This window comes from Enhydra lutris, unplaced genomic scaffold, assembly GCF_002288905.1.
Source record: "Enhydra lutris kenyoni isolate GAN:26980312 unplaced genomic scaffold, ASM228890v2 scaffoldscaffold13, whole genome shotgun sequence".
NCBI classification, from domain to species: domain Eukaryota; kingdom Metazoa; phylum Chordata; class Mammalia; order Carnivora; family Mustelidae; genus Enhydra; species Enhydra lutris.
In genome coordinates, this window is record NW_019154097.1 from 1,560,531 (window position 1) to 1,586,469 (window position 25,939).

Below are 25,939 nucleotides of genomic sequence, written 5' to 3' on the forward strand. Positions count from 1 at the left end.
GGTGTCCGTCATCTCCATCATTCATACCCCGAGGTGCTTTGCTGCACAGAGGAGTCGGCTCGGGGGCTGGTCCAAATATAGCCCCTGATTCACTGGGTCTGGGCTAGAGCCAGGACAGCACGTGCCCCCATGTGCCACTGGCTCTGCTGGTGTGCAGATCATGCTTTGAGGGGCAGCTCTGAGGGCAGAGGGGGCGTACCTCCTGACACAGCTGCCCGGCCTCCTCCCCCACTGGTTCTCCTCTGCTTCTTTGTCGTCACAGCTGGATACTGGGAAGACCTTCCAGGCCATCATGAGGTTCGACACAGACGTGGAGCTCACTTATTTCCACAATGGGGGCATCCTCAACTACATGATCCGCAAGATGGCCAAGTAGGCGAGCTGCGCTCAGAGCCCCAGGCTTGGAGCTGCACCAGGGGAGCAAAGCGCCACTAGCCAGCCGGGTCCTTGGCGCAGAGCATCCCCGCATGGAGGCGTGTGAGCACTGAAGTACCGGTGCCATTCCTCCAGGCACAGAATGAGCAGTTTCTACATTCTCTATTTTTGTGGATCTTTTTCTCTTTTTCTAGAATTTGGAAGCTAGAATGGTGGGAATGTCAGTAGTGCCAGAAAGAGAGAACTTGGGCTTGTCTGTAAAGTCAGTGATCACAGAATGTTGATTTTTCACTCTTGGCCTGTTAATGTTCAGCTGGACACTAGTCAGTCTTCTCAGAAGCCATCCCTTGTCCTCGTTTCTGTTCCTCTCTCTTCTCCTCTGCTCCATGAAGCCTTCCCTTGAGGTCCACTGGTCCTTGCCTGTTATACCAGTATGAACTGACATGGTAGATGAAAACATTCTCACACCGCAAATCACGGTGGGGATTGTGATTCTCCCCTCCGCCTTTTTCCTTCAGATGGAATGATCCAGGCACCTCGTGGACAGGTCAGACACTGACATTTTTTGATTATGTACCTTTTGATGGATCAACACTAAAAAAAAAAAAAATGTGATGTTTTCTTTCACTCTCTTCAGAACTTTTCCCTAGAAAACTTTTCATTTCTCCAGAGGAGAACTTTGGAGGTGGTTTTGGAGAGAGACATAGAACATTTGTAATTTGGATAAGATTAAATCTATTTTCAAGGAAAACTTGTTGACTTTGGAACTGAATTGTGTTGTGTGTAAAGCTCTCGTCTGTAATATTTCGAGCAGAGCAAGTCTCAGACTACAGTATCCTGAAGCCGGAGACCTTCAAGTTCTGCTTTTACAACATCTGTACTGTGGAGGGGGGAGGGGTAGGGGGAGTGGAAGAGCTGAGGAACAGGATTTCTCTGCCCTGCTTGGGAGCAGACAAGAAGGTAGCAGTAGCAAATATGGTGAGCAGATCATTTTTTTTTTTTTTCATTTTACGTTCTATAGTTTACCTAACCTGCTTATGTTCATCATAGTCTGCTCCAGCTACCATAACAAAATATCATAGACTGGGTAGTGTAAACATCAAAAATGTATTTTCTCCTAGTTCTGGAGGCCAGAAGTCCGGGCTCAAGTTTCTAGTCAATTCATTTTCTGGTGAGAACTTTTTTCCTGGCTTATAGACAGCCACCTCCTCCCTGTCCTCTCACATGTCTTTCCTTCATGCACGTATGAAGAGAAAGAGGAGGAGTTGGCTCTCTGGTGTCTTCTAAGGACACTAATTGGATCAGATCGGGGCCCCACTTTTATGACCTTATTTAACCTTAATCACTTCCTTAGAGGTCCCATCTCCAAAGAGATGCCCTGGGGGTTATGGCTCATAACAGGTCACCTTATAGCTCCCAGGTTCATCTCTTTGTAACAAATTTTAAATCTCAAATTTAGCACTCAGCGAATGTGGCCTGGCCATCTGAACACCCAGGACTGAGTCCTCTCTCTGCCTCTCCTGAGATGAGGAACAAGACAGGTTATTGAGCAACCCTGCCCCCGAGGTTCCTGGGGCCCAGCTTGCGTTCCTAAGATTACAGACAGAACCTTGTTGTATAAAAAAGCCCATGACCTTTAAATAAAGATCAGTCCTAACATAAAAACACAAAGAAGGGCTGAGAAAACAGACCTCTACCGCCTTAGTTCTCCATTACTGTGCTCCTGGGGAGCTGTCTAGCTCCTCACATTCCGTGGTTATGTGGAGACAGAGTCTTGTGTCTATGTCGTCTAGAAGAGGATCCCTTCACTTCTGGACTCCTCTGCCTCCAAACGCATCCCATATCCTGTTCATTAATAAAATGTCTTGCCCAGTGTCACACCCTGGCCCATGACAAAACCAAACAAATAAGTTCCTTTGGCCTAGTTTCTCAAGAAGGCACTAGTCCTCTCGTTCCAAACTAAATGTTTGCTGCTTTTGTTCAAGGTGCCTGCCAGTCCTCTTCTTCTCCTTGGAATTCTCTTCTCCTTTGTTAACAGTTTTCCAAATCCATTACGCCTGACCCGTCCTAGGAAAGCAGGCATTCTTCGGTGCGCACAGTCTTAACCAACAGACTTATTTAATGCAGCAAATAAGCACGTATGTCTTGGGCTGTGGGACAGCCATTAGCAGATGAGAGTCGCCTCCAGGAGGGGTGTAGTAGTAATGACTCACAGTGATTTTAGAAGCACAACTCAAACTGGTTAAGCAAAAATGTTAATAATAACAATTGGCTTGGGACGCCTGAGTGGCTCAGTGGGTTGAGCCTCTGCCTTCAGTTCAGGTCATGATTCCAGGGTCCTGGTATCAAGCCCCACATCGGGCTCTCTGCTCAGCAGAGAGCCTGCTTCTCTCTCTCCCTCTGCCTGCCACTGTGCTTACTTGTGCTCTCTGTCAAATAAATAAAATTTAAAAACCACCAATAATTGGCTCATAGAATGAAAAACAGAGGTAGCCACAGCCATAGGCTTGACTGGATCTAGTGACTCAAACTCAGCTTCCCTCCCTATCATTTCTCCTCTCATCTTACCTCATTCTAGGCTGTTCCTTGTGCCTGGGGAATGTAGCCACCAGCAGCTCTGGTATAATAGCTAGTAGTTCATAATCTTAGAGATTTATCTCCCAGTATTCTCTATGCTAAAGTTGGGAGTTTCCAGATCACCAAAATGAAGAACCATATCTTGAGCCCAGTTTCCCTTTCAGGGTTATGTGAGGACAGTGGAGTACCCGGCAGGGTTACGTAGAAGCAATGCAGACTTACTTCCAGAAAAACAGTAAGCTTCCCTGGCTGCTTTCTGAGGAAGCTGTTAAATGTCATGACCACAAACAGAGTTTAACACCCAAGTAGTTTTTGTTCACCCAGACAGCCTAATTATCATAAGCGACAATTATATAATTATAGCTGATAGTTTTAATAGTTCGCATCCCAAGAACAGAGGTCTACATATTAGGAGCAGATTTGCTGAGTGAGATGTGTAGTTTTACTACGTATGATAAAAGAGTACCTGATATGATCCTGAAATTAACATTCCAGTTGGGCTCTATCTGCTCTGTGGCAAGACTGCTCACCTGCTGTGGGACTTCCACAGGATGGGAGTGGTGTCCCTTGGAGAACAGGGTTCCAGGGTCAGCATCTTTGGGAACCACTGAGTTAAAGGGGTCTTGTTAGCACACATGACAGTCATGGTGTAAATCATTCATTTGAAGGGCGGGCTGGCAGCATTTGTTTCAGAAGCCTGTCTTGACCACAAGAATGTTTTCATCAGAGCATCTCACAGAGTGTATGTTTCACAGGACTTGCTGGAGGAAATGCTGACCTGATGGTTTGTCTTTTAAATTCAAGTAATAATATCAGTTTTACCCCCACCCCGAAACTAATAATACACTACAGGTTAACCAAATTGAATTTAAATTTTAAAAAAGTTTTAAATAAATTCAAGTAATAATACCAGTTGTAAAAACAGGAATCAGAGTTTCCTTATTACACAATCAGGCATTTGACTGAAGGCAACTTCTCATTTCAGGTGAAAAACCCATCACAATGTCAGCACTAGCAGGAACCATAGAGAAACAAGGTCCTGCGGGTGTGAAATGGGTTGTATCTGAACCACCTGAGGAACCTCACTAAGTACACATGGCTGGACACCCTGCCAAGATGTCCTAATGGGGGTGGGGCACGTGCCCATGAAGACTCCCCACTTGGTTCTGACATACAGCTTTTGACCGAGAAATCTTATGACCAGCATTTAGGCATCAGTCAAGAGTCTGCATTCTATCTACCTTTTTTCCTTCAGTTTTTTCCTTCAGTAAATAGTAACCGAGTGCCTAACTCTGTTCCAGGCTCTGTGCCTGGCAGTGGCTTGACTCAGGGCAAAAATCCAATTAGGAAATTCTAAGATTTTTTTTGTTTCACCTTCAGTCTGCCTTCTGTTGGCTGAAGAGAGGACCATTCACCTTCAAACAAATTGGACCATTTAGATACTTGAAAGAACTTTTCTCAAATCTCCAGTAGGTGTTTTAAACATCCTATTAGGGTTCTTTAACAACAGCATCCAAAAAAGGCAATCACATATAAAAAGAGATACTTGTGAGATAGTGATTTACATAATAAATATCTCTGGCTTTCATCCCCAGCTCTGGCACTGAGCTCCGAAAACCCTTGGAATTTCCTAAGTGACACAAGTGACAAGGGGTCTCTTGTTATGCTAATGACATGGCTTTTGGACCACACCTAAGGATGGAGCTGGTTGCCAGAACAACCAATTCAGATTCTAGGGCTGGAACTCTCAGTCCAGCCCCCTAACAACCGGGGAGTGAAGTTGGAGGTTGAATCAATCACCAAAGGCCAATGATTTAATCAGTCATGCTTACATAAGAAAGCCTCCATAAAATCCCAAAGGATAGGGTTTGGAGAGCTTCCACCTGCTGAACAGGTGGAGATCTGGAAAGGACATGGGAACTCCTTGTCCCTTCCCACACCTTGTCCTATGCATGTCTCCCATCTGGCTGTTCCTGAGTTATATCCTTTTCTAGTCAACTGGTGATTAAGAAAATACAATGTTTCTCGGAGTTCTGTGAGCTCCTCTAGCAGATTAATCAAATTCAAGGAGGAGGTCGGGGGAACCTCTGATCTATGCCGTCAATGAGAGGCTCAGGTGATTCCCTGGATTTGCAACTAGTCCCTGAAGTCGGAGGAGGTGGGACAGTCTTACAGGACTGAACAAGAACAATTTCAGTATGTTAAGGGCAAAAGTCAGTTTATGGTAGAAACACTTTCAACATTTCCTTCCTTCCTTCCTTCCTTCCTTCGTTCCAGTGTGTACTGAGTGGCTACACTGGCAGTCAGTTGTGAAAGGAAAGATCAGAAAAGAAGTTAAGGCTTTTTAATTTTTCCCAAGTACTTAGAGCTCCATTGGCCTACAGAACATTAGTGCTGTTATCACTTGTGTTGTACGTATGTGATACAGTTCAAACTGCTAAAAACAATAAAAAGAGGGTGAAGTTAAGTGACATATTCAGTTTGATACAAGTTTGGGTAAAGTGTCTTCACAGTGGTATACAAGCAATCCATGACTGTACCCACTGGGGCTAATTTCTTCAGTTAAGGTTACCCATTGCCTGTAGCTAAAGACTGAGGACCCAAGGTCATTTGGACATTTCTGTAGCATCAAAGGGTATCTTCTCAAAAGGAAAATCCTTCCACTTTGCATATAGCTTCTGAGCTCCAGTTGCAATATCCTCCACCACAAAGCTTTCTATTTTTATAACTGGAATCTCAAATGTCTTATACTTCACATGGATTCCCCAGTCATGGCAGCAGTTCTCCCTGGCACAGAAGATCTTTGCTTTCTTCTCAAAATGCCCAAAGGTCTTTGGTTTGGGGTGTAATTTGCTCACATAGCACTTCCTGAAAGCATCTCCAACCACAGGGTAATGGCAGTCCTACAGACAAAGGGATTGAATAAAACACAAAACAGAACATTAGAACCAGGACCGAACTGTGATTTTCATGAACTCCACAACAATCTGAGATGAAAAGCAGGTAGGATCCCACTTATGTGACAGATGGGGTAAGAAGGAAATATGCATTCACTGAAGGCCAGACTAGAATTCATGCAACTTAACTCCCAGTTCCAAGGGTGGAAGTGAGCGTGGGGATGCCAAGTGAGGAGATAGGGGCCATCTCATGAAAACGAGGACTAAGAAGTTTCTGGGCAACCGAGCTTCTGAAAGTAGATACTCTTTATTAGTTCGGAAACAAAAGCGGATATTTCTTGAAGATCTCCAATGCCTGAGTTTACCTGACAGGCACAATCCAAAGGATACAGAGAACAACGAAGGGTCAATGCAGATCTGCAGAGGGTCACAGACTAATGTGTCCAGAGGCTCCAACTACAGTCAACTTTAGAGTAAATCTGAGAAACGCCACTCTGTACAGAGCAAATGCAGACCCAATATACGGGCCCCTGGGAGGGTGGCGGGGAGGGTGGGAGGAAAACAGTCACAAAGGGCCTTTGCAATAGAAAACTCACTCAAATTGGAGCTGAAAGGACATTTTCTAGCTAAAGAAGCGATTTACAAAGGCATGGGAATTTGCTAGTATCACCCTTAATATTACGCTTCTTGCTCCATTGGACTGATGAGAGACCAGCTTTCCAAAGACCAAAGAGAATCCTAATAACTCATCATCGGAATCAGCCTCTCTTCTATCAGGAGCATTGGAGTTACAGGCAGTTTTTGTCTTTGGAGATTATTCTATCCAAAAAATTTTTTTTCAATTTTATTTATTTATTTGACGGAGAGAGAGAGATCACAAGTAGGTAGAGAGAGAGGGGTAAGCAGGCTCTCTGCTGAGCAGAGAGTCCGATGTGGGGCTTGATCCCAGGACCCTGAGATCATGACCTGAGCCGAAGGCAGAGGCTTAACCCACTGAGCCACCCAGGTGCCCCTCTATCCAAAATTTTTAAGGAGGAAAAAAAAAAAAACAAAAAACAACTAACCAGCAGTTTTTCTAAAATAAGGAGATATTTTGTTTTCATTATAAAAGTGATCTATGGGGCACCTGGGTGGCTCAGTGGGTTGAGCCTCTGCCTTTGGCTCAGGTCATGATCTCAGGGTCCTGGGATCGGTCTGCATCGGGCTCTCCGCTCAGCAGGGAGCCTGCTTCCCCCTCTTTCTCTGCCTGCCTCTCTGCCTACTTGTGATCTCTCTCTGTGTCAAATAAATAAATAAATTCTTCAAAAAAAAAAAATAAAGTGATCTATATCCCAAAAAGAAAGTTTAGAAAACATAAAATAGGAAAAATCATGGAGTCTCACTGTAAAATATATATTTAGTATATTTCCTCTAGTCTTTTTCTGGACAAAGAAAATGTCTTTGTTACAGTTGAGAGTGATGCGGGTATTGTCACTATTATTTCACACCCCAAAACTCACAGCATATTAACAACTTTGTTTCCTTGTTATTTTTTCTACTTCACCACAGTCTGTAAGAAGTTTTTCATTATACATAAGCTTTATGTTCATTTCGTTTAATAAACTCTACTTTGGAGTCCCATTAGATTTATAGAAAAGGGCAAAGTTGTCCAGGCATTTCCTGTATCACATTCACCCAGCTTCCCTGAATGATAACATCTAACATACCACAGTGTATTTGTCAAAACTAAGAAATTAGGATTGAAACGTTACTGTTAATGGCACTACATATATTTACTTTTTCTAATTAATATTCTTTATTAGGATTTAACCCCAGATACCCCATTCATTTAGCATGACCATTATTATTTTTAATGGTTACGTCATATTTAATTAAATGCCTTCTTTTTCTTCTTCATTGTTATAGGTTTCCTTTCAAAAATTTTGGCTTTTTAAAATATCATGGCCATGATAACAACAAAAATAATTATATTCTTCCACAAACATCTCACCAATAATAAGTTTAATTAGTGCTAAAAAATGACCCAGTGCTCTTTGCTCAAAGTTCGCTTACCTCTACCACTCTGATGTCAGCCGTGTAACATGCAAAGCCCTTACACTTTCTGCAAAGCAGTTTTTTATTCTCCTTATCGGGTACAGGTTCTACTTTTGCTTGACTATCCCTGATGAATTTTTCTTGCATCTGTATCTGGAGAATCTACACGCAAAAGTCCAAAAAAACCAAAAATAAAACCCACCTTGTCAGTACAATGGTATAACTAGGAGGTATTTATGCACGTGTGCATGCAAATACACACACACACACACACACACACACACACATATTATCATTCATTCATTTACAACTTCCATGAACATACAGTACCTGACTTTGTTTATAAAAATCCCATAGATAATTTTATTGGGTTCTCCTAATTCTTTATTTAGTCAGTGTTTAACTGTGACCTCCAATGAGCCTTTAAATTTTTGCATCAAAGATACCCATAAAGGGAGCACCTGGGTGGTTCAGTTGGTTAAGCAGCTGGCTCTTGGTTTCACCTCAGGTCATGATCTCAGCGTCCTGGGACTGACCCCCATATCAGGCTTAGTGCTCAGCAGGGAGTCTGCTTAAGGATTCTCTCTCCCTCTCCCTCTTCATCTGTCCCTTCACTCTCTTACTCTCTTGCTTTTCACAAGAAATAATCTTAAAAAAAAAAAAAAAGATGCCCATGAAATACTAAAGATGTTCATAAAACAATCATGTGACCCCTGCTTTCTACTTTAGTAGTTGCCAAAAATTTTTAAATCATTCATAAATATAAACATATGTATTGACTGTTTCAGGTATAGTTACACCCACTTCTAGGACAGAGACCCATTAAATGGAACAGCAGGTAGAAGAGTCCCCGTCCCCTAAATCATTTTTCTCTCTCCCCTTCTGACCACAGAGAGTTACAGTAAAGTTAAATGCTTGTATATAGTATGACTGCATTCTACTTCAAAACTTAGGGCATGCCTACGTACAACTAAGAACCTGGACATTATAGGGTGCCTGGGTGGCTCAGATGGTTAAGCATCTGCCTTTGGCTCAAGTCATGATCCCAGGGGTCCTGAGATCAAGTCCCACGTCAGGCTCCCTGCTCAATGGGGAGTGTCTGCTTGTCCCTCTCCCTCTGCGCCTCCCCCCACTCTCTTTCACTCTCTCTCTCTCTCAAATAAACAAAGTTGTTTGTTTGTTTTTTTTAAGCCTGGACATTATAGATAAAATAAACCTAAGAAGATTTAGAAGGAAGGAAGACAGCTAGAAAACACAAAACCCTAAGAACAAAATGGTACTGAGTAACCTGCGTTTTCTTTTCATCTCCTATTACCCCAGATTTGAGACTGAAGGAACTGGCAACCGGAAATGCCTATAGACACAGATAAAAAAGTATCTCAAAAAAAAAAAAAAAAAAAGGTGTCTCAACAGAAGCCTACTTTACTCTCTCTAGTCAAAGGACCAGGAAAGAGGCAGCCTAGCAAGACAAAAAACTTTTAGACAATGGCTGTTCTACTTCTGCCAAACATCACAGAATGGAACAAACAGCTATGGTCTAACCCCAGCCCATGCCAGCAAAGACTGAGTGGGCACCTAGATTTCCACTTTAACAAAGCGTCTGCACACTCCCACCTAGCAGTGTCAGAGAAGGCCAAGGAGGGAGCCATGCTCTGCCCTGCCACACGGTAGCCACCCTTGCCTGTGATGTCAGGGCAGACCCTGCGGGGAGCCAGAACGCCCAGCCCCACCCACGGAATGACCAGCCACCAAAAGGTCCTGGCTACACTGGTTCTGGGCTCCCTCTCATCCCTTCCCACCTCTGCCCATTTTCTATGGCTGTTAGGGGAATCCCAGATGCTCTTCAACAGATGTTTAACCTGTTCTCTCTTCATCCCACTCCTCGTCCTGGTGAGCTGGCTACAAAAGAGTCTGGGTATAACTGAGCCTCCGTCTCCCTCAACAGGCTTTTACTCTTTCTCCCCTGCCACACATGAGTCTATGTCATTGATCACCCAGTGGAAGAGACAAAAATTATGTCATGGGTAGTAAAGCTATTACTGTTTTAAAGATTTTACTGCCAACATCAACATATGCTACAAAAGGGGAAGATGACTCAGTGAAAAGCCTCTATTCTCAGTAAAGTTAAGGAGGAAAATTAAAGAGGAACTAAAAAATTTCCCTGCAATTCTCCTCAATTAAAATATGGAAGAAGTATTTTTAAATATTTTAGTCTCTAAACTTAGGTAGAAATTTTCTAAAAATGAGTGAATACTGACATAAAGCTGTCCTTTTATGTCCTAAAATAAGTGTTAATTTGCTTTAGACCACTGCTTCTCAAAACTATTTTTGAGCAAAGAGATTATGACTTTTCAAAATTATGGACACTATGGAGTTGGTCTACTGAATTGTAAGGTTCATCTCTGTGAAGTTAAAGTCTGCCTCATGCCTCAGTCCATAACAGTTCTCATTTTTTGAGCACTTACTTGATTCCAGGTACTGTGCTGAGCAATGCATATACCCCCATTTTATCCCTAAAACTGCCCTGTGAATTAAATACCACTACTTTCCCAACTTTACGAATGAGGAGACAGATTTAAGAGACAGAGTAACTACCTGAGGTCACACTTCTTCTAAGTGGCAGAGATCCCAAGATGAAAGTCTCTGCAAAGGGTCTAGAGAAAGTGTGGGGGTTCTTGTATGTGCATGCACGTAAGCCTGTGTGTGCGTGTATTTGCGTGTTTCTGTTTCTTGACCTTCCCCAGTCTGGTTCCATGCTTCTGTGTTATAGAGGAAATTGAAGTAAAATGAAGGTCACTACCAAGAGGCTGAACTAAACAGATACACCACTCCACAGTGTGCGTTCCTACCCACACCTACAAACAGGCATTCTAACGTGCACTGTGCATGGGGAGCTTTTCTCCAAGGACTCCGGATGTTAGCGACAGATTTGAAGGCTGTGTTTTGCCATGTTAGGGTGCAGTCCTCAGGATGAGCTACCAACTTGAGGGCCATCTAACTCAGTTTGCCCTTTTATAACTAAAAACCTCACTCCAAGTATTAGCGCTAATAACATATATTTTAATCTCACTGAGACCCAAAGCAGAATGAATCTGATGTTTACTGCAGGACAAAATTTTAAGCATAAACTTAGTGTTCTCATGTAACAGAGCAATACGATAAAAGGCACCAACTACCCTCACATTCTGTTTGTTACTCATGGTCAGATTCTGCAAGAGTGACACAGATTAAAAGACTTACCTTTTCTTTAAATACTGCTTCATTCCACGTCTGAAGCCTTAAAATGGATTCATTCATCATGTTTTCCTTGTATATGTTTATTTTTTCTTTTTCGATTACATCAGCATTGCTGGTCAGAAGGAAGCACTTGCTCCCTCTTGCTCTTCCTCTGCCTATCAGAAAATAAGTATTTGGTGTCTTTGACTTAAAACTCTGATAAATTTGAGAAGAGGTAAACAAAGGGGTACTCCTAAAATTCAATTCTGATTCACTGATACCCGCTTTCATAGGAAAGCTGAGCTGTTAGAGCACAAACCCCAATGCAAGTGTGTGCCTCCATATTAAACTACATGTTAAGCCAGGGGCGCGGCTTAGGCTGGCTTCCTTGGGGGGTCGGTCTCCAGGCAGTGTAACAGGACAGCTATATTATCAGAGACACTGCCTTAAAGACAATCCAACTTGAACACTCAGGAGGACACCGTGAGCACTCCAAGATGAATAATGAATAGATACCCCCTCAAGACCCTTTAAGCAGGTGGGGAAATAGATATGTTCACAGTCACCAGAATACAGGTAGAAATACTAAGTAAAATAAGGAAGATAAATGTAAAGAAATATGGGCATTCAAGTTTATTGCCAGCTGGGGGATCAGGGACAGGTGATACAGAAGCAGGGGGAGAGGGAGGAAGTAAAACAAAGGTTATGAGTAGCAGTACACGAGCGCTTTCTTCGACAAGAAAGTTATCCAGAAGTGGATAACGAACAAAGGGGAAGAATGGGAAATAGGTTGGAAAGATAATTTGGTGCTGGATTGTGAGCTTTTTAACACCATGTAAATTGGGAAATACTGGAGTCTCTATACAGGGAAGTGACATGCCCAGACATGCCCAGTGACATGCCCAGCCCCAGAGCTGTTTTTCAGGAAGTAAAATGCAGGTGTTGTTACAGAAATTGGAAAAAGGAAGAGAGGCTAGTTGGGAGACTACCTAGTTCAAGTGAGAAGAATTCTATGGAGTATCTCTTCTAGAATACAAGGGCCCATCATTACCATAAGCACAACCATGAAGGGTCCACACGTTGGATGCCAAAGTCTCAATCCAAGTGGGAATTATCTTTCCATAAATATGTCAGTCAATGTTGGTCAAGTAAACAGTACTCATCATAAACAAGAATTAAAATGGGGCATATATTAGTGGGCAAAACTGTACCCACACAATCCTGATCAAGTAAGCTGCCTTTGGGGCCAAAGACGCCAGAGTCCATGGTGCCAATGGTCCTACAGTCACAATGGCTCAGTAAAGGAGAAAAAGCCAGAAGCACAATGACTAGGACAGAGTATGTTTCTAAATGACAGACACACTCACAAATCAGAGAAATCACCAGCCGTTTAGTAATGGAATCAAAGCTCTTCTCACCTCTGGTTTGAATCATTCTGATGACATTGCCCACATACTCATACGAGATGACCAAATTACACTCAGCAATGTCGATGCCTTCATCAGCTACTGAAGTGGCAATCAGAATCTTTTTATCTTTTTATCTCCATCGGTTCTAAATGCGTCCAATGCACACTTCTGTGCTGAGTCATGCCTGAGTCAGAGTCAGAGGGCATTCATTACACAACTTATCAAAGAGGGAACTTTACCCTTGAAAAGTAGCCATTAATAATGGAGTGCTATTACGTGCCAAATACTGTGATAAGTGCTTTATATTCATGATGTCAAAACAACCCTAGGCAGTAGGGTCTATTCCTATCCTTGTTTTAGAGAGGACATTAGGGTGATGTTCAACAATTTGGACTCTGCCACAGACTGCCTGAGTTCAAATCCCAGCTGTGGTACTAACCAGCTGTACAACTCTATCGCAAAACAAATACGGATTTTTTTTTTTTTTTTGCAAAACTATCAACAACTATCAACAATTCATAGTTTTTTGCAAAACAATTCATTGTAATGCCTTTGCATGTGTATAGGACTTTACAGCTGGCAAAACAGTATCACAACTACTTAATGGAATTTCACAAAGCCCTTTGAGGCTGATGTGGCAAGTATTACAATTCTCCTTTACAGATGAAGACCTTGAGGTTTTGGAAGTATGATAAACTCACAGGCTAGTTAGTGGCAGAACCAGGCCTTGAATTTAAGTCTGAAACCCTAACAGTGTGCAGTCCTCAGCCAGTGATATACTGAGAAGGAAAAGAATTTCAGTGGTCTCCACCTCCGAGTTAAGAGAATTTATAAAAGTTCTAGTTTTTTCCTGTACGTTGGCAGCCAAAATCTTCAGATATATTTTGTTAAGGCCAAAACAATTTCTTTTTACCATCATTTTCTAGTGAATAATGAGCATGCCCAAGACAGACACCATACTTCATGAATTTCTAAACTTAGTCATCTACTTGTTCATCATTTATTCAGCAATTATAGTTTGTCAGATACAAATACAATGGTTAAAAGGTCATTTTTATCTACAAGGATCTCATGGAAGAAGGAGATCAATAGGAAGCTACTGATAAAATTGGTATAATATTGATATCATAGGAACTGCATCTGTGGGACTCTACCAGTCTTGGGGTTGGGGAAGGCTATTTGGCAGAAGCACAATAACTGGTACAGAATAAGTTTCTAAATAAATGTGGATGGATGGGTGATGGATGGATAAACGAACAAACAAGAAACTATCTTGAATGCTTATCTGTAAAGAAATAACAAAGTTTGAAAATCAACTCATGTTAGAGTCAGACGGCAGAGCTTTGAATTCCAACTGCAGTAATGTGGTATTGGACTTCATTTGGTAAGCCAAACTTTCGAAATCTGAATATACTTATTATATTCCCAAAGTTTAAAATCTGCATAAGGGGAAAGTGCAAGAGTGATGCCTGCGGACTGACAGGATGGGGACTGCTTATTAGACACAAAACTGAACAGGAGGAACAGAATGAGTATCTGTCCCGGCTGGTCACTGAGGGTTGGGGAGCACGGCTACGGGAATGTCAGGTGAGGGCTGGCCACCCGGGGATCCTCCTGGAGGATTATAGAGGCACCCCTTCATCCTTCAACCACTGTAGCTAAACTGCAGGATTTTGTGCCTGAACTTTTTTTTTACATTAAAAAATATATAATACACATAAAAGCATCTCTAGCTTAAAAAACAATAAAATAGAAACAGAACATTTTTATTTCCAGCTAATCTAAATTTACTGGTTGAAAATTAAAGAAAAAGAGTGACATGCTCAAACAATATTTTAAAAAATAACTGGTTTCATCCGAAGAACCTATGGGAAGAGGAGATGTCTATAAGTTTTTGTATTTGAGCACTGTGATGGCTTTTTGTTGTGGCTAGGCTGAACTACAGTACCCGGTTATTGATCTAGGTGCTTCTGTGAAGGGAATTCACAGACGTAATTAAAGTTCCTAATCACTTGACATTTAAGTTACAAAAGGGATTCATCCTTGGATGACTTGACATAATCAATCAACCCTTTGAAAGAGGGCTTAGGCATTAGTCCAAGACCTCAGAGACTCCAAATAGCTCACACCTGTGGGTTTCAGACCTGCTCCTGTCCACCTACCCCATGTATTTTGGACTTCCTTTGCCAGACCAGTTGTGCATGCTAATTCCCAAATCCCTACAAGTTTGTGTGTGTGTGTGTCTACACACAAGCAACATATATATGTATATATATATGAGTGTATAATCACTTAATGGTTTTGCTTCTCTAGTTGAACCCTGACTGATGCAAGCATTAAAAAAGAATTTGAATATATTATAAATAATCTTATAGTATCCTAAATCTAATTCACTAATATAGTACCTGTGTTCTGATTTGTTTTGCCACGTCCAGTCAATATGCCAGGGTTTAGAAAGCTGTTCTCAGAATTTTCTTCAATCCACTTCTTCAAAGCCTGAAAATCAAAAGCAATTATCAGTTGGACAGTATTTGTTGGTTTTTTTTTGTTGTTGTTGTTGTTTAAGATTTTTTATTTATTTATTTGACAGAGAGATCACAAGTAGGCAGAGAGGCAGGTAGAAAGAGAGGGGGAAGCAGGCTCCCCGCTGAGCAGAGAACCTGATGCGGGGCTCGATCCCAGGACCCTGAGATCATGACCTGAGCGGAAGGCAGAGGTTTAACCCACTGAGCCACCCAGGTGCCCCTGGACACTATTTGTAGACCACATTTGTGTAACTATTAATTCGATATTGATATATTGCAAGAAGGAAAAACTTTTAGTAAGTAGTTCTCTGACTGACAAACCTGAGAAAAAAAGTTTTTTGGAATTGAATTCTATGCAATTAAATATAATGGTTAAGATTTTTGTGATCTGATATAATTTAATCTCTGAGACCTTTTTTAAATGAAAAAAGCAATGTTCAGGGGCACCTGGGTGGCTCAGTTTTTAACTGTCTGCCTTCGGCTCAGGTCATGGTCTCAGGATCCTGGGATCAAGCCCCACATCGGGCTCCCTGCTCAGCCAGGAGCCTGCTTCTCCCTCTCCCACTCCCCCTGCTTGTGTTCCTTCTCTGACTGTCTCGGTCTGTCAAGTAAATTAAAAAAATCTTAAAAAAAAAAAAAAAAAAGCAATGTTCAGAATAGTGATTGTGTAGAATAAGTGAGTTTTAGCAAGATCCCAGGACATAAGATAATGTACAGAAGTCAGTTGTATTTTTTCTCACCAGCAACAAGCAACTACAAGCACAATTTACAATAGCATTAAAAAATTGACACTTAGGTATAAGTCTAATAAAATACGCGCAGAATCTGTATGCTGCAAACGACAAAACGGTGATAAAAGAAACCAAAGAAGATGTGGTAGATGGCCTCTCGGGTGGCTCCCAGTGATCTCCACCCGCTGGTCTTCAGATTCTTGTGTAATCCCCTCCCTTCAAATGTGAACTGAACTTACTGACCTGCTTCTAATAAATAAAAAATGGAAGATGTGATCACTTCCAAGTCGAAGTTACAAAATGACTATGACCTCCATATTAGGCATACTCTCTCAATCTCTCTTGGATCACTCACTCTAGAGAAGGCCAGCGGCCATGCTCTGAGGCAGCCCTGTGGAGAAGGCCCCATGAGTGAGCTCAGAAGCACATCTTCTGAGGCCTTCCACAGCCAGGCAGATATGGTTGGAAGTTAAGCCTTTCAAGTAGGATCCTTGAGGTGACTATAGCCTGCTGAGAGATCCTGAGCCAGAATCATCCAGTTAAGTTGTTCCCAGATTCCTGATCTATAGATGTTGTAAGATAATAGTTTGTTGTTTCCAGCCACTAAGTTTCAAAGTAATTTGTTACCAGCAATACATAACTAATACAGAAGAGATAAAGATATACTATGGTCATGGATTGGAAGACTCCATACTATTTTGTTTTGTTTCGTTTTTTAAAAGATTTTATTTATTTATTTGACAGAAGGAAAGACAGTGAGAGAGGGAACACAAGCAAAGGGAGTGTAAGAGGAAGAAGCAGGCTTCCTGATGAGCAAGGGCCCTGAGGCAGGGTTTGATCCCAGGACCCTGGGATTATGACCTGAGCCGAGGGCAGATGCTTAACGACTGAGCCACCCAGGCACCTCCAAGACTCCATATTGTTAAGATGTCACTTTCCCCCGGTTTTATCTCTCTCTTTTTTTTTTAAGATTTTATTTATTTATTTGACAGAGATCACAAGTAGGCAGAGAGGGAGGCAGAGAGAGAGGAGGAAGCAGGCTCCCCGCTGAGCAGAGAGCCCGACAGGGGGCTCGATCCCAGGACCCTGGGATCATGACCCTAGCCGAAGGCAGAGGCTTTAACCCACTGAGCCACCCAGGCGCCCCCCAGTTTTATCTCTTGATTCAATGCAATCCCAAACAAAATCCCAGAAGATTTTTCATATATGTGAATGAGCTGATTCTAAAATATAAATGGAAAGGCAAAGGAAGATAGCTAAAAAAATTTTGAAAAAAGGAAAAAAGTTGGAGGACTCATACCATAAAGCTAATCAAAGCAGTATAGGAAGGGTGAAAGGATAAATAGATGTAGATGAATGTAACAGAATAGAGAATCCAGAAATAGACCTACGTAAAAAGGCCAACTGATTTTTCGAAAAGTTATAAAGACAATTCAATGGAGAAAGGACAATCTTTTCAACATACAGTCCTCCAGCAAGTGGACAGCCACATGAAAAAGATAAAAAGCATCTCAACCCATACCTCAAAATAGATTGTAACTGTAAATTGTAAATTGCAGAACTATAAAACTTGGAGAAGCTAACAAAGCAAATCTTTGTGATCTTGGGTAAGCAAAGGGTTCTTATATACAACACCAAAAGCACAATCTCCAAAAAGAAAAAAAATTGGTAAAATAGAATTTATGGAAAGTTAAAATTTTCAATCAGTAAAAGATATTGTTCAGAGAATTAAAAGATCAGAAGAAAATATTTAAAAATCACATTGCTGACAGAGGACTTTTGTCAGAATATATAAAAAAATATTTTAAACACTCAACAATATCATGATAAACAAATCAATCAAATCCTATTTTTATTTATTTATTTATTTTTAAATTTTTATTTATTTGACAGAAATCACAAGTAGCCAGAGAGGCAGGCAGAGAGAGAGAGAGAGAGAGAGAGAGGAGGAAGCAGGCTCCCTGCTAAGCAGAGAGCCTGATGCAGGGCTCAATCCCAGGACCCTGAGATCATGACCTGAGCTAAAGACAGAGGCTTTAACCCACTGAGCCACTCAGGTGCCCCTCAAATCCTATTTTTAAATGGACAAAAGAGGGGCGCCTGGGTGGCTCAGTCAGTTAAGCATCTACCTTCAGCTCAGGTCATGATCTCAGGGTCCTAGGATCGAGCCCCACTGCTCAACAGTGAGTCTGCTTCTCCCTTTCCTTCTGTGATCTCTCTGGCTCTCACTCTGTCTTATATAAATAAATAAAATCTTTAAAAAAATAAAAATAAAATAAAATGGGCAAAAGATATGAACAGACACTTCACCAAGGAAGATATATGGATGGCTTATAAGTTTATGAAAAATGCTCAAATGTATTAGTTGAAACGCAAATATAGTAAAATGAATTTTAAAACCCTAGGGAGATACCATTACATGCTCAGAGGATGGCTAAAATTGTTTTTAGTTAACAAAAAATTTTTAAAAGTATGAAGTCCTTGCTCTACAGGTACCAAGACTTACTATAAACTAGAGTGATGAAAGTGATGAAGATAGTAAGGTATTCGTATAAGGATAAACAAACGGATAATCAGAACAGAATAGGAAGCCCAGAAACAGACCCACACTTAAATGGGTGAGTGCCTGATTGCAGAGCAGTGAGGAAAGGAATGTCTTTTCGTACTGGGTCGATTTATTATCGACAAGAAGAAAGAAGCTTACATCCACAAGTGCTCTGGTTTTCACAAAGAGGATGGTTCTACTCTCTGGGTTTAAGTGGTACTCTTCTTGCAAGATGAAGGAGAGATCTTTTAGTTTAGGGTTCTCGTTGCTGAAATCCATGGAAACACTTTCCAGTTCCTTCAGTTTTTCTGCAAAAAGGGAACATTCCGTAAATGGCTTATAAAGTCTAGAAATTTAGAACACATGACCTTATCTATAGTTCAGTTAATCTCTCAATCTTTGACCAGAATCCCAAGAGTAATAACCACTGCTTTAATGCATATATTAAAAATGCAGCAATAAATGCATCCTTATTTTTCCCCAGACAGCTGGGTGCTCAAAGCATAGCAGCACACCACTGGGCTACACTTATGTATACTTAATACTTTGATATAAGCCAAACAAATTTATTAGCAGTAATTACCTTCAGGAAAAGGATTTGGAGAGAGGGAGAAGAAGGACTTACTTTTTATTTCAAATCTTCCTATATACTTCTTAATCCAAGAACAATAGGATTATGGGCCATCTCGGTTTTCTTCTATATATAAATTTATATATAGTATATATAAATTATAATCTCTTTAAATCATTAAAACACTTTTAAAAATATTTTTAAAGCTTTGTAAAATTACTAAAAGTTGAACAAAAAAATGCCACCACCTCTCAACAATGAGAGACTCTGGACTCTGGGAAACAAATTGAGGGTTGAAGAAGGGACAGGGAGGGGTGGGGGGGGGAGTAGCTGGTGATGGGCATTTGAGGAGGACACATGATCTGATGAGCCCTGGGTGATGTACGCAACTAATGAATCATTAAATACTACATCAAAAACCAATGATGTATGTTGGCTAATTTAACTGAAAAAAATAGAGTCTCTTACAGATGGAAAAAAAATTGCCACTACCTATTATAATTTCTATGGGATGTGTCCTTTGCAAATCCCATTTTTCCTTTTTCAAATTAAGAAATAGTGAAAGCAGCATATTTTTTCCATTAGTACCATATTTCACTGAAGCTTAATAGTCCTGGTGTCTATAGTTGTCTTCTTAAGCCCAGGACAACTCCCTGAGCATCATCATAAACTAAATGCAATACAATATAAGTATCCTGCCCTGGAGTCGCCAGGTTCCATTGACTTTTTCCTCTAACACCACCCACCTTCGAATCTACGAGTGAGGTCCTGCTCAGTCTCATCAAATCCTGCACTTCGGACATCAGCGAAGAAGTCTTTTAAGTAATCCAGAGCATCTTTCATCCGTGCATGCTCATTGATAATGAGGGCATTGTTATATTTCTGTTTGAAATGAAAACAGAGTTTTCAATGTTTCCAGTGTCCAATGCATTTGCTATACTCACATTCAATTAGCTGTACTTAGCATGGAATTAATTTTTAAAATAAGCTCTTCTTAAATCTATTCCAACTTAGTTTTTTAGGATGAGTGGTTTCTAATGGTACTGCAATAAAACCTTTGAACCAAATACTATTTTAAATACCTTTATTAGCTAGGATCATTAATCAATTCGGATCATTTTGGAGTCTAGAATTCCACCCTGGACGGGAAAGAGAAAATTTACAAGAAAAATGCATGTCAAAGATTAAAAAACAAAAAACAAAAGCAAATCAACTTCCACATCAACTTGCCTCTTGATTCAGACACTGAATTTAATCTCTTCATTCATCCAGAGCCATCAGTGAATTGCAACAGCACCTGTTCCAACTGCTGGCGCTGACCGCCTACCCCAAACATGCAACTAAGTTCGTTAAAATTCTATAAACGCATGCTGACTGAGTGCATTTTTAAATACTCTGAACAGCATGATAAGCAGAGATGATGGTTATTGTTTCTTAACTTCTTGGTTAACCAGAAAACAACCAAAGACCCTGGATTTCTGAGCATGTGGCTTTGCCAAAGGTAAGAGCACCCATGCTTCAAAATAGGGCAAAAGCAGTCGCTTACTGAACTCTCAAGATGGCTGTCACCAACCGCATATCTACAATCATGTTCATCATCCCCCAACTTTTTCCAGTCGTGTCAATCATGGGAATGCTAGAGGCACATGGTATAGAGCCCCAGCATCTGTTTCTATGCTGTGGCTACTAGTGTTACGTTTCAGTAAGCAGACAGAGAAGATGCTGAATGGGATAATTTTAAAGTTTGCTTCAGAAGAACCCCTCGGAAAGTCCCTAAGTGAGCTCTTGGAACAGGGTGAGAAGTTGATGTTCTCCTGGCTCCCAGAGCCAACCTCCCAGGAGGTGCTACAACTAAAATATGTCGCTACAAAGAACCCACATACCCGCAAGTGGGAAGTGTACAAATACAGGGCTTTACAAATCCTGCTCTCTTCATCTTTGTCGGGCAACTGAAACACCATGCACGCTTTCTGAACGGAAACGATCCACTGCTCATATTTCTGTGTTCCAAAACTCCTATTTTGAATTTGAGATACATTTTCTGGAAAAAAGAAAAAAGTGTTTCATTGTGCCATGTGGTCAGTCATTTAAAGTTCTAAGCAAGCCTCACCCTCTGATTTTCTTCCTTCCTCTCAGTAAGCAGAGTACTTCTCCTGAAATAGGCGGTTTTCTGTAGTGAATCTGGTTGGCACAGGGCTGCTTACTGAATACTTACTCTGCACCAAGAATCAAAGTGTCTTACACTCATAATTTCATTCATTTTCACAAACCTCTGAGGTGGATATTATATTTTACACGTGAGGAAACCAAAGCTCAGAAAAGCAAAGTAATTCACCCAAAGTGACATAGCTAGCATGGGGCAGGGGGTGCAGGAATGCAGATCCAGGTGTGTCCGATACTGAAGGCTTGCCAGCTCTGTGAGCTGATGAGCAAAGCAGCCCACAGGTAAAATGATGGACATGATAAAAATATCTAACTTTGCCTTTAACAACAAAGCAGCGAATAAAAGTAATAGGTCTCAAGAGATTCATGAGGAAGGCATCTAAAAGCAAGAGAGACAGAACTCAACACAGTCTCCTCTGTCTTGGTGTGAACTCAAGCTCTCTGATCTCCACAGCATCATTCACAGGGCCCAGCAAAGAACAGGCACTCCAAAGATGCTTGTCATGGGTGCTTCTGTGTGTGTGCATCTCCTAAGCTATGCCTCAGTTGCTCGGTCCAAAAATTGAGCATCAGCTCTGGTCCAGGCTGTGTGCAGGGTGCTGGTGGTAAAAGGATGCAGAAGACAGAAGAATCCTATTCTCAAGCGGCTCAGATCTCCAGGGCTCCCTGGGAAGAGCACAGTTTAGTAAAACTCACAGGCAAGAGCTCTGTTTCTGGGTTAAATTGCTCCTCTTACCCATTCGTGTTTGACAGGAGGAACCAAGGAGGCTATTCAGACAAGTAGCATTGACATGCTTCTTTCCCAGCTCCAACTACAGACAAGGTGGCCAGCAGTAAACCAGATGAATTAACAAGTATTTCTTGAATGTGAGTAGGTGTGAAAATGAGCTAAGCAATCTGGAAATGAACAGCTGACAGGATGTAGACTGGAGAAAGGCGGAGATAGGGAATTAGAAGTGGGAAGAATAAGAAGGTAGAAATTCATGTCTTCCACCCTTCTGCCACTCCCTAGTTCAGACCACATCATAATGCTCCTGGATAATATGACAGCCTCCTAAGTGGTCTCCCTACTTCTTGCCTTGGCCCCCCCCAATTCACTGCCCACTCAGCAGAGAGAGTTTCCAATATTACAGATAAAACATTTTGTTACCCTACCACTTAAACGCTTTTAGGGGAGTCTTCTAATCAAAGTCCTACCTAACTCCCAGGATCCTCTGTGATCTAGCCTCTGCTTCTGATTCTCACCTCCAGCTTCACTGCTTCCTTCATTTGACAGGACTAATGGATGTCTTCCTACTCTCTCCACTTTCCTGGCCTTTGCACATGCTGTTCCCTCTGCCTGAAACACACCTGATCACCCCCACCCACCTACCGTTATCCCATTGTTTCATTATTCCTTATCTAACTTTGGCTTTACCGTTGGATTGGAAATGCCACAAGGACAGGAGCTTGTCTCAGGGTCCATGCTATCTCCCCATCAGCGATCATACTGCTGAGCACCAAGTGGATGACAAGAGAATGAACGTGTTTAAGGAACCGCTAAATCAAAGGACTGGAGTAGGGAAGGATTGGAATGTAAAACTGGAAAGAGAAGTAGAACCAGACTGCGCAGGCAGGGCCCAGACTGGCAGGTTAGAGGCTTAGAGAGCTTTGCTTGTAAGGCAGAGAGATTCAAGCAGGATACTGACATGACAAAACTGGTATTTCAGAAAGCTCAACCAGGTAACGGGGGGGCTGAATGGAAAAATGAGTGGGGGCGGGCAAACTAGCCAGATAGCCGTTAGCGTAAGTCCTAAAGAAAGCTGTGAAAGAGGAGAAGAGAAAAACCAAAGTACATGTGAGGAAAGGTGAATTCACAAACTCAATGTCTCCAAAGTTGCTCCCCGTTCTGGAACCAGCACTCCCCACTGCTATACCAACAAGTGTGCAAGACGGAAGCCTGGTGCAAGTCACCCCCCCACTCCCACCCTAAACCAGCTGGCCGTGAAATCGGAACACTTCCTGTTTGCAGCGCTTGGTACAAGGCTCCTCCCTCCACTAGCTGTCTCGACTGCCTCTGGCCCTCTTTGTTCACTGGTATCCTCATCACATCATGGATCGGGTTAAAGTCTTTAGATGCTTCTCCCTGCTTTTAGGACAAAGTCAAACTCAGTTTGGCCTCCCAGGCCTTTCCTGGTCTGGTCCCTGCCTCTGTAGCATCATTCCTTTCTGCTACTCATGTGTTAGGAGTACCCAAAATGCTTGCAGTTCCTGAAACTCTTCCTTCAATGCTTGATGCCTCACTTGGTTGTCTCTCCTTAACTTGGCTGACTTCAAGACTGCCTCAGACACCACTCCACCCCAAGAAGCTTTCCCTGCAGACCATTCCAGGCCAAAGTTCCCATGAGCTCCCGGGGCACCCAGGGTGTACCTCTTCCCTGCTGTGTGGAGGCTGCTCACATCTGATTCTCATTATTTGACTGAGAGTTCCCCGAGGATAGGACTTTGTCTTTAACCTTGTTCTTTCCATTAAATGGCAAAATGAGTATCTGGTTAATGAATGAAGGAACAAAAGAGAGAAGAATAGAACTTGGTAACTTCACAAGAGAGTCTCAAAAGAAGAAAGAATCGAAGATCTCTGCCTGTTTCAATCTGAGCCATCAGGGAAACGGTGGTTTCATTCACATAAACAGGGAAGTCAGAACAGAAAGCTAATTTGGAGGATTAAGAAAGCCATGAACCAATTTAGATTTGGTATTTTTCAGTTATGTATGTCTACAGAGATTTACTTTGAATTTGAAAAGAAAAAAAGAAAAGGAGATTTATCTCACCAAGAGTTACGGTACCGAGTTCGTCAAAGATACTCTTTGCCAGACTCTCTGTCTCCCTCATCAGCTGAGATATGATGCATTTAAATCTGTCAGTAGTCCGGGATTCTACTTTCCTGAAAACTAGAGCCATCAAAACAAAGTGAGTATTTTTCAGGAAGAACACATTATAGTTCAAAGTAGGCATCTGCACACCTTTCTCTGCCTCTGTTATTTCTTCTGCAAGACCTGAGGCCCCAACCTCAAAGGCAGGTAGTCTAAATGATGTATCAAATGCTCAAAAACCTTGCAATAGCTCCCTAGGGCTTACTGCACAGATTCTAACATCTCCATCTTTCATGGTCTATGTTGAATCCAACTTCTCTTTCTGGCTTTCCTGTTACTCAACATAGAGCCTCTATCCTGACAACGCTGGTATCCATCCTGTCTCTGCAAATACAACACTTTCTAACCCTCTCTCTTCTCTGATTTTCTCCTTTCCCACCCAACCCCCAGAAGTGCTCACACTGTTCCTAAAATTCATTACTGCATTGCTTCAGCAGAAACGTAATAACTGCCTACCACCTGCTGTGTTCTGGTGATGAACAGTTGAAAAGAACACAGCCTGCGCTCCAGACAGGTCTGTGCTCTCAGGGGAGAGAAAGATACACAGCCAAATAACCACAGTAAAGAGCTGTGCCAGGTGACATGGAGCACAAGGAAACACATCTCTGGTTCTTCCAAAGGAGATGTTGTGGGATAAACAGGGGGAGAGGAATGGAGGAAGGACAAGATGCACTTGAGGAGCTCAGAGGAATGCAACATGGTTGGGCTTATAGGGAGGGGGCAGAGGGGACTGGATTACAAAGAAATTTGTACTTAATACTAAAAAGCTTAGATTGGGTACCTTCCTTAAACTCCTTATAGGAAGCTCCCAGATAAGAACTGAACTGTCTCTATTTCATGTGTGTTTACTCTGCCTTATACAATCCTACACTATCCCCAGAGCAAGGAGGAAGGCAAGTTATGTCTCCTTTTCCATTCTCCCTCAATGGGTTAATACAGCATTGAAATTTAATATATATTTGCAAGCCAATTTTTTAAAAAATCATATTCTGATCTGAGGAAAAACATGATTTCAACCCAAATCATCAGATACATATTCAAATAATGAATGAGCACACAGCATCCTCCTCAAGCTTGCAACACACAGAAGGACTAAGCCAGCTCTTGGCCATTTACATGCTTTGATTTTCTCATCATGTCTCTCTCATTGTTAGTATCCTTATAAGAACTTTATCAGAAACAGAACAAAAACAAAACAAAACAAAAAAAATCATCAAACCAAGAGTAAGAATGTTTGCTTTTGACAGTCCACTCCTGAGGTTCATCCATTTACTGAGGATAGAGCTCGGTTGAGAGAACCATGAAGTGTAATTATTTCCTAAGTTTGGAGTTAAATATTTTCTACTAAAAAGAAAAAGTAAAAATTCAGTATTCATTCAAATGTCTCTGAGCTAAGAAAAGCAGAGGATAACAAAGTTCTAAAGGTCTTGTTATGGGATTCCACTTACACTTCTGGGGCTTATAAGCAACTTCTTCCAGTTCCTCCAAGTTGTCTTTGACTGTTGCTATCACCGCCGTGTCAAGAGAGGCACACAGTTTGCAGATATATTCCATGGCTTCATTTGTGTTTTTGGCATCTCCAGTGCCAACCGAGGCAGTCAGCCCAATGACCTGTGAGAAGCATTGCAAATTGTCAGATCTCTGGAAAACAGCATGCCATTTCCACAATCCCCCATGCAACCCTTTCCTGCTAAAGTAGGGTTTGGGTTTTTTTGTTTTTTTTTTTTTAAATAATTTCAGATAAAGAGCAAGAACACAGTTTTTTTTCCCCCTGATATTCTCTATGACATTGCAAATGGAAAGGTCCCTATTAGGCAAAGCACTAAATAGATGCAGGAATCACAACTTAACAAACATGAATTAGCAAAGAAACTAATGGCAGAAACCCTTTCAAGGCAGGACTTCTCTCTTCTCTATCCTTGTGTCCCCCAAGATGTGTAGAACTAAAAGGAAAGGGACTGAAATCAGACACAACTCCATTCTA

At 41.6% G+C, this 25,939-nt stretch overlaps 2 protein-coding genes across 2 annotated transcripts in view; one reads left to right on the forward strand and one right to left on the reverse strand.

The window, feature by feature from the left end:
• The window catches only part of LOC111145972 (aconitase 1), a 56,683-nt gene extending 55,563 nt beyond the window's left edge, over positions 1-1,120 (forward strand). Inside the window, exon 21 of the mRNA XM_022501317.1 lies at positions 263-1,120. Within this exon, the coding sequence (XP_022357025.1) occupies positions 263-376 (114 nt within the window). The 3' untranslated portion in view covers positions 377-1,120. The remainder of the gene's footprint in view (positions 1-262) is intronic.
• A 4,161-nt stretch (positions 1,121-5,281) lies between these two features.
• Positions 5,282-25,939, reverse strand: part of LOC111146203 (DExD/H-box helicase 58) — a 37,356-nt gene continuing 16,698 nt past the window's right edge. The window contains 12 exon segments of the mRNA XM_022501640.1: positions 5,282-5,855; positions 7,902-8,045; positions 11,124-11,275; positions 12,518-12,635; positions 12,638-12,681; positions 13,044-13,058; positions 14,914-15,004; positions 18,469-18,617; positions 19,627-19,762; positions 20,764-20,921; positions 23,869-23,973; positions 25,404-25,566. Of these exon segments, the coding sequence (XP_022357348.1) occupies positions 5,559-5,855; positions 7,902-8,045; positions 11,124-11,275; positions 12,518-12,635; positions 12,638-12,681; positions 13,044-13,058; positions 14,914-15,004; positions 18,469-18,617; positions 19,627-19,762; positions 20,764-20,921; positions 23,869-23,973; positions 25,404-25,566 (1,572 nt within the window). The 3' untranslated portion in view covers positions 5,282-5,558.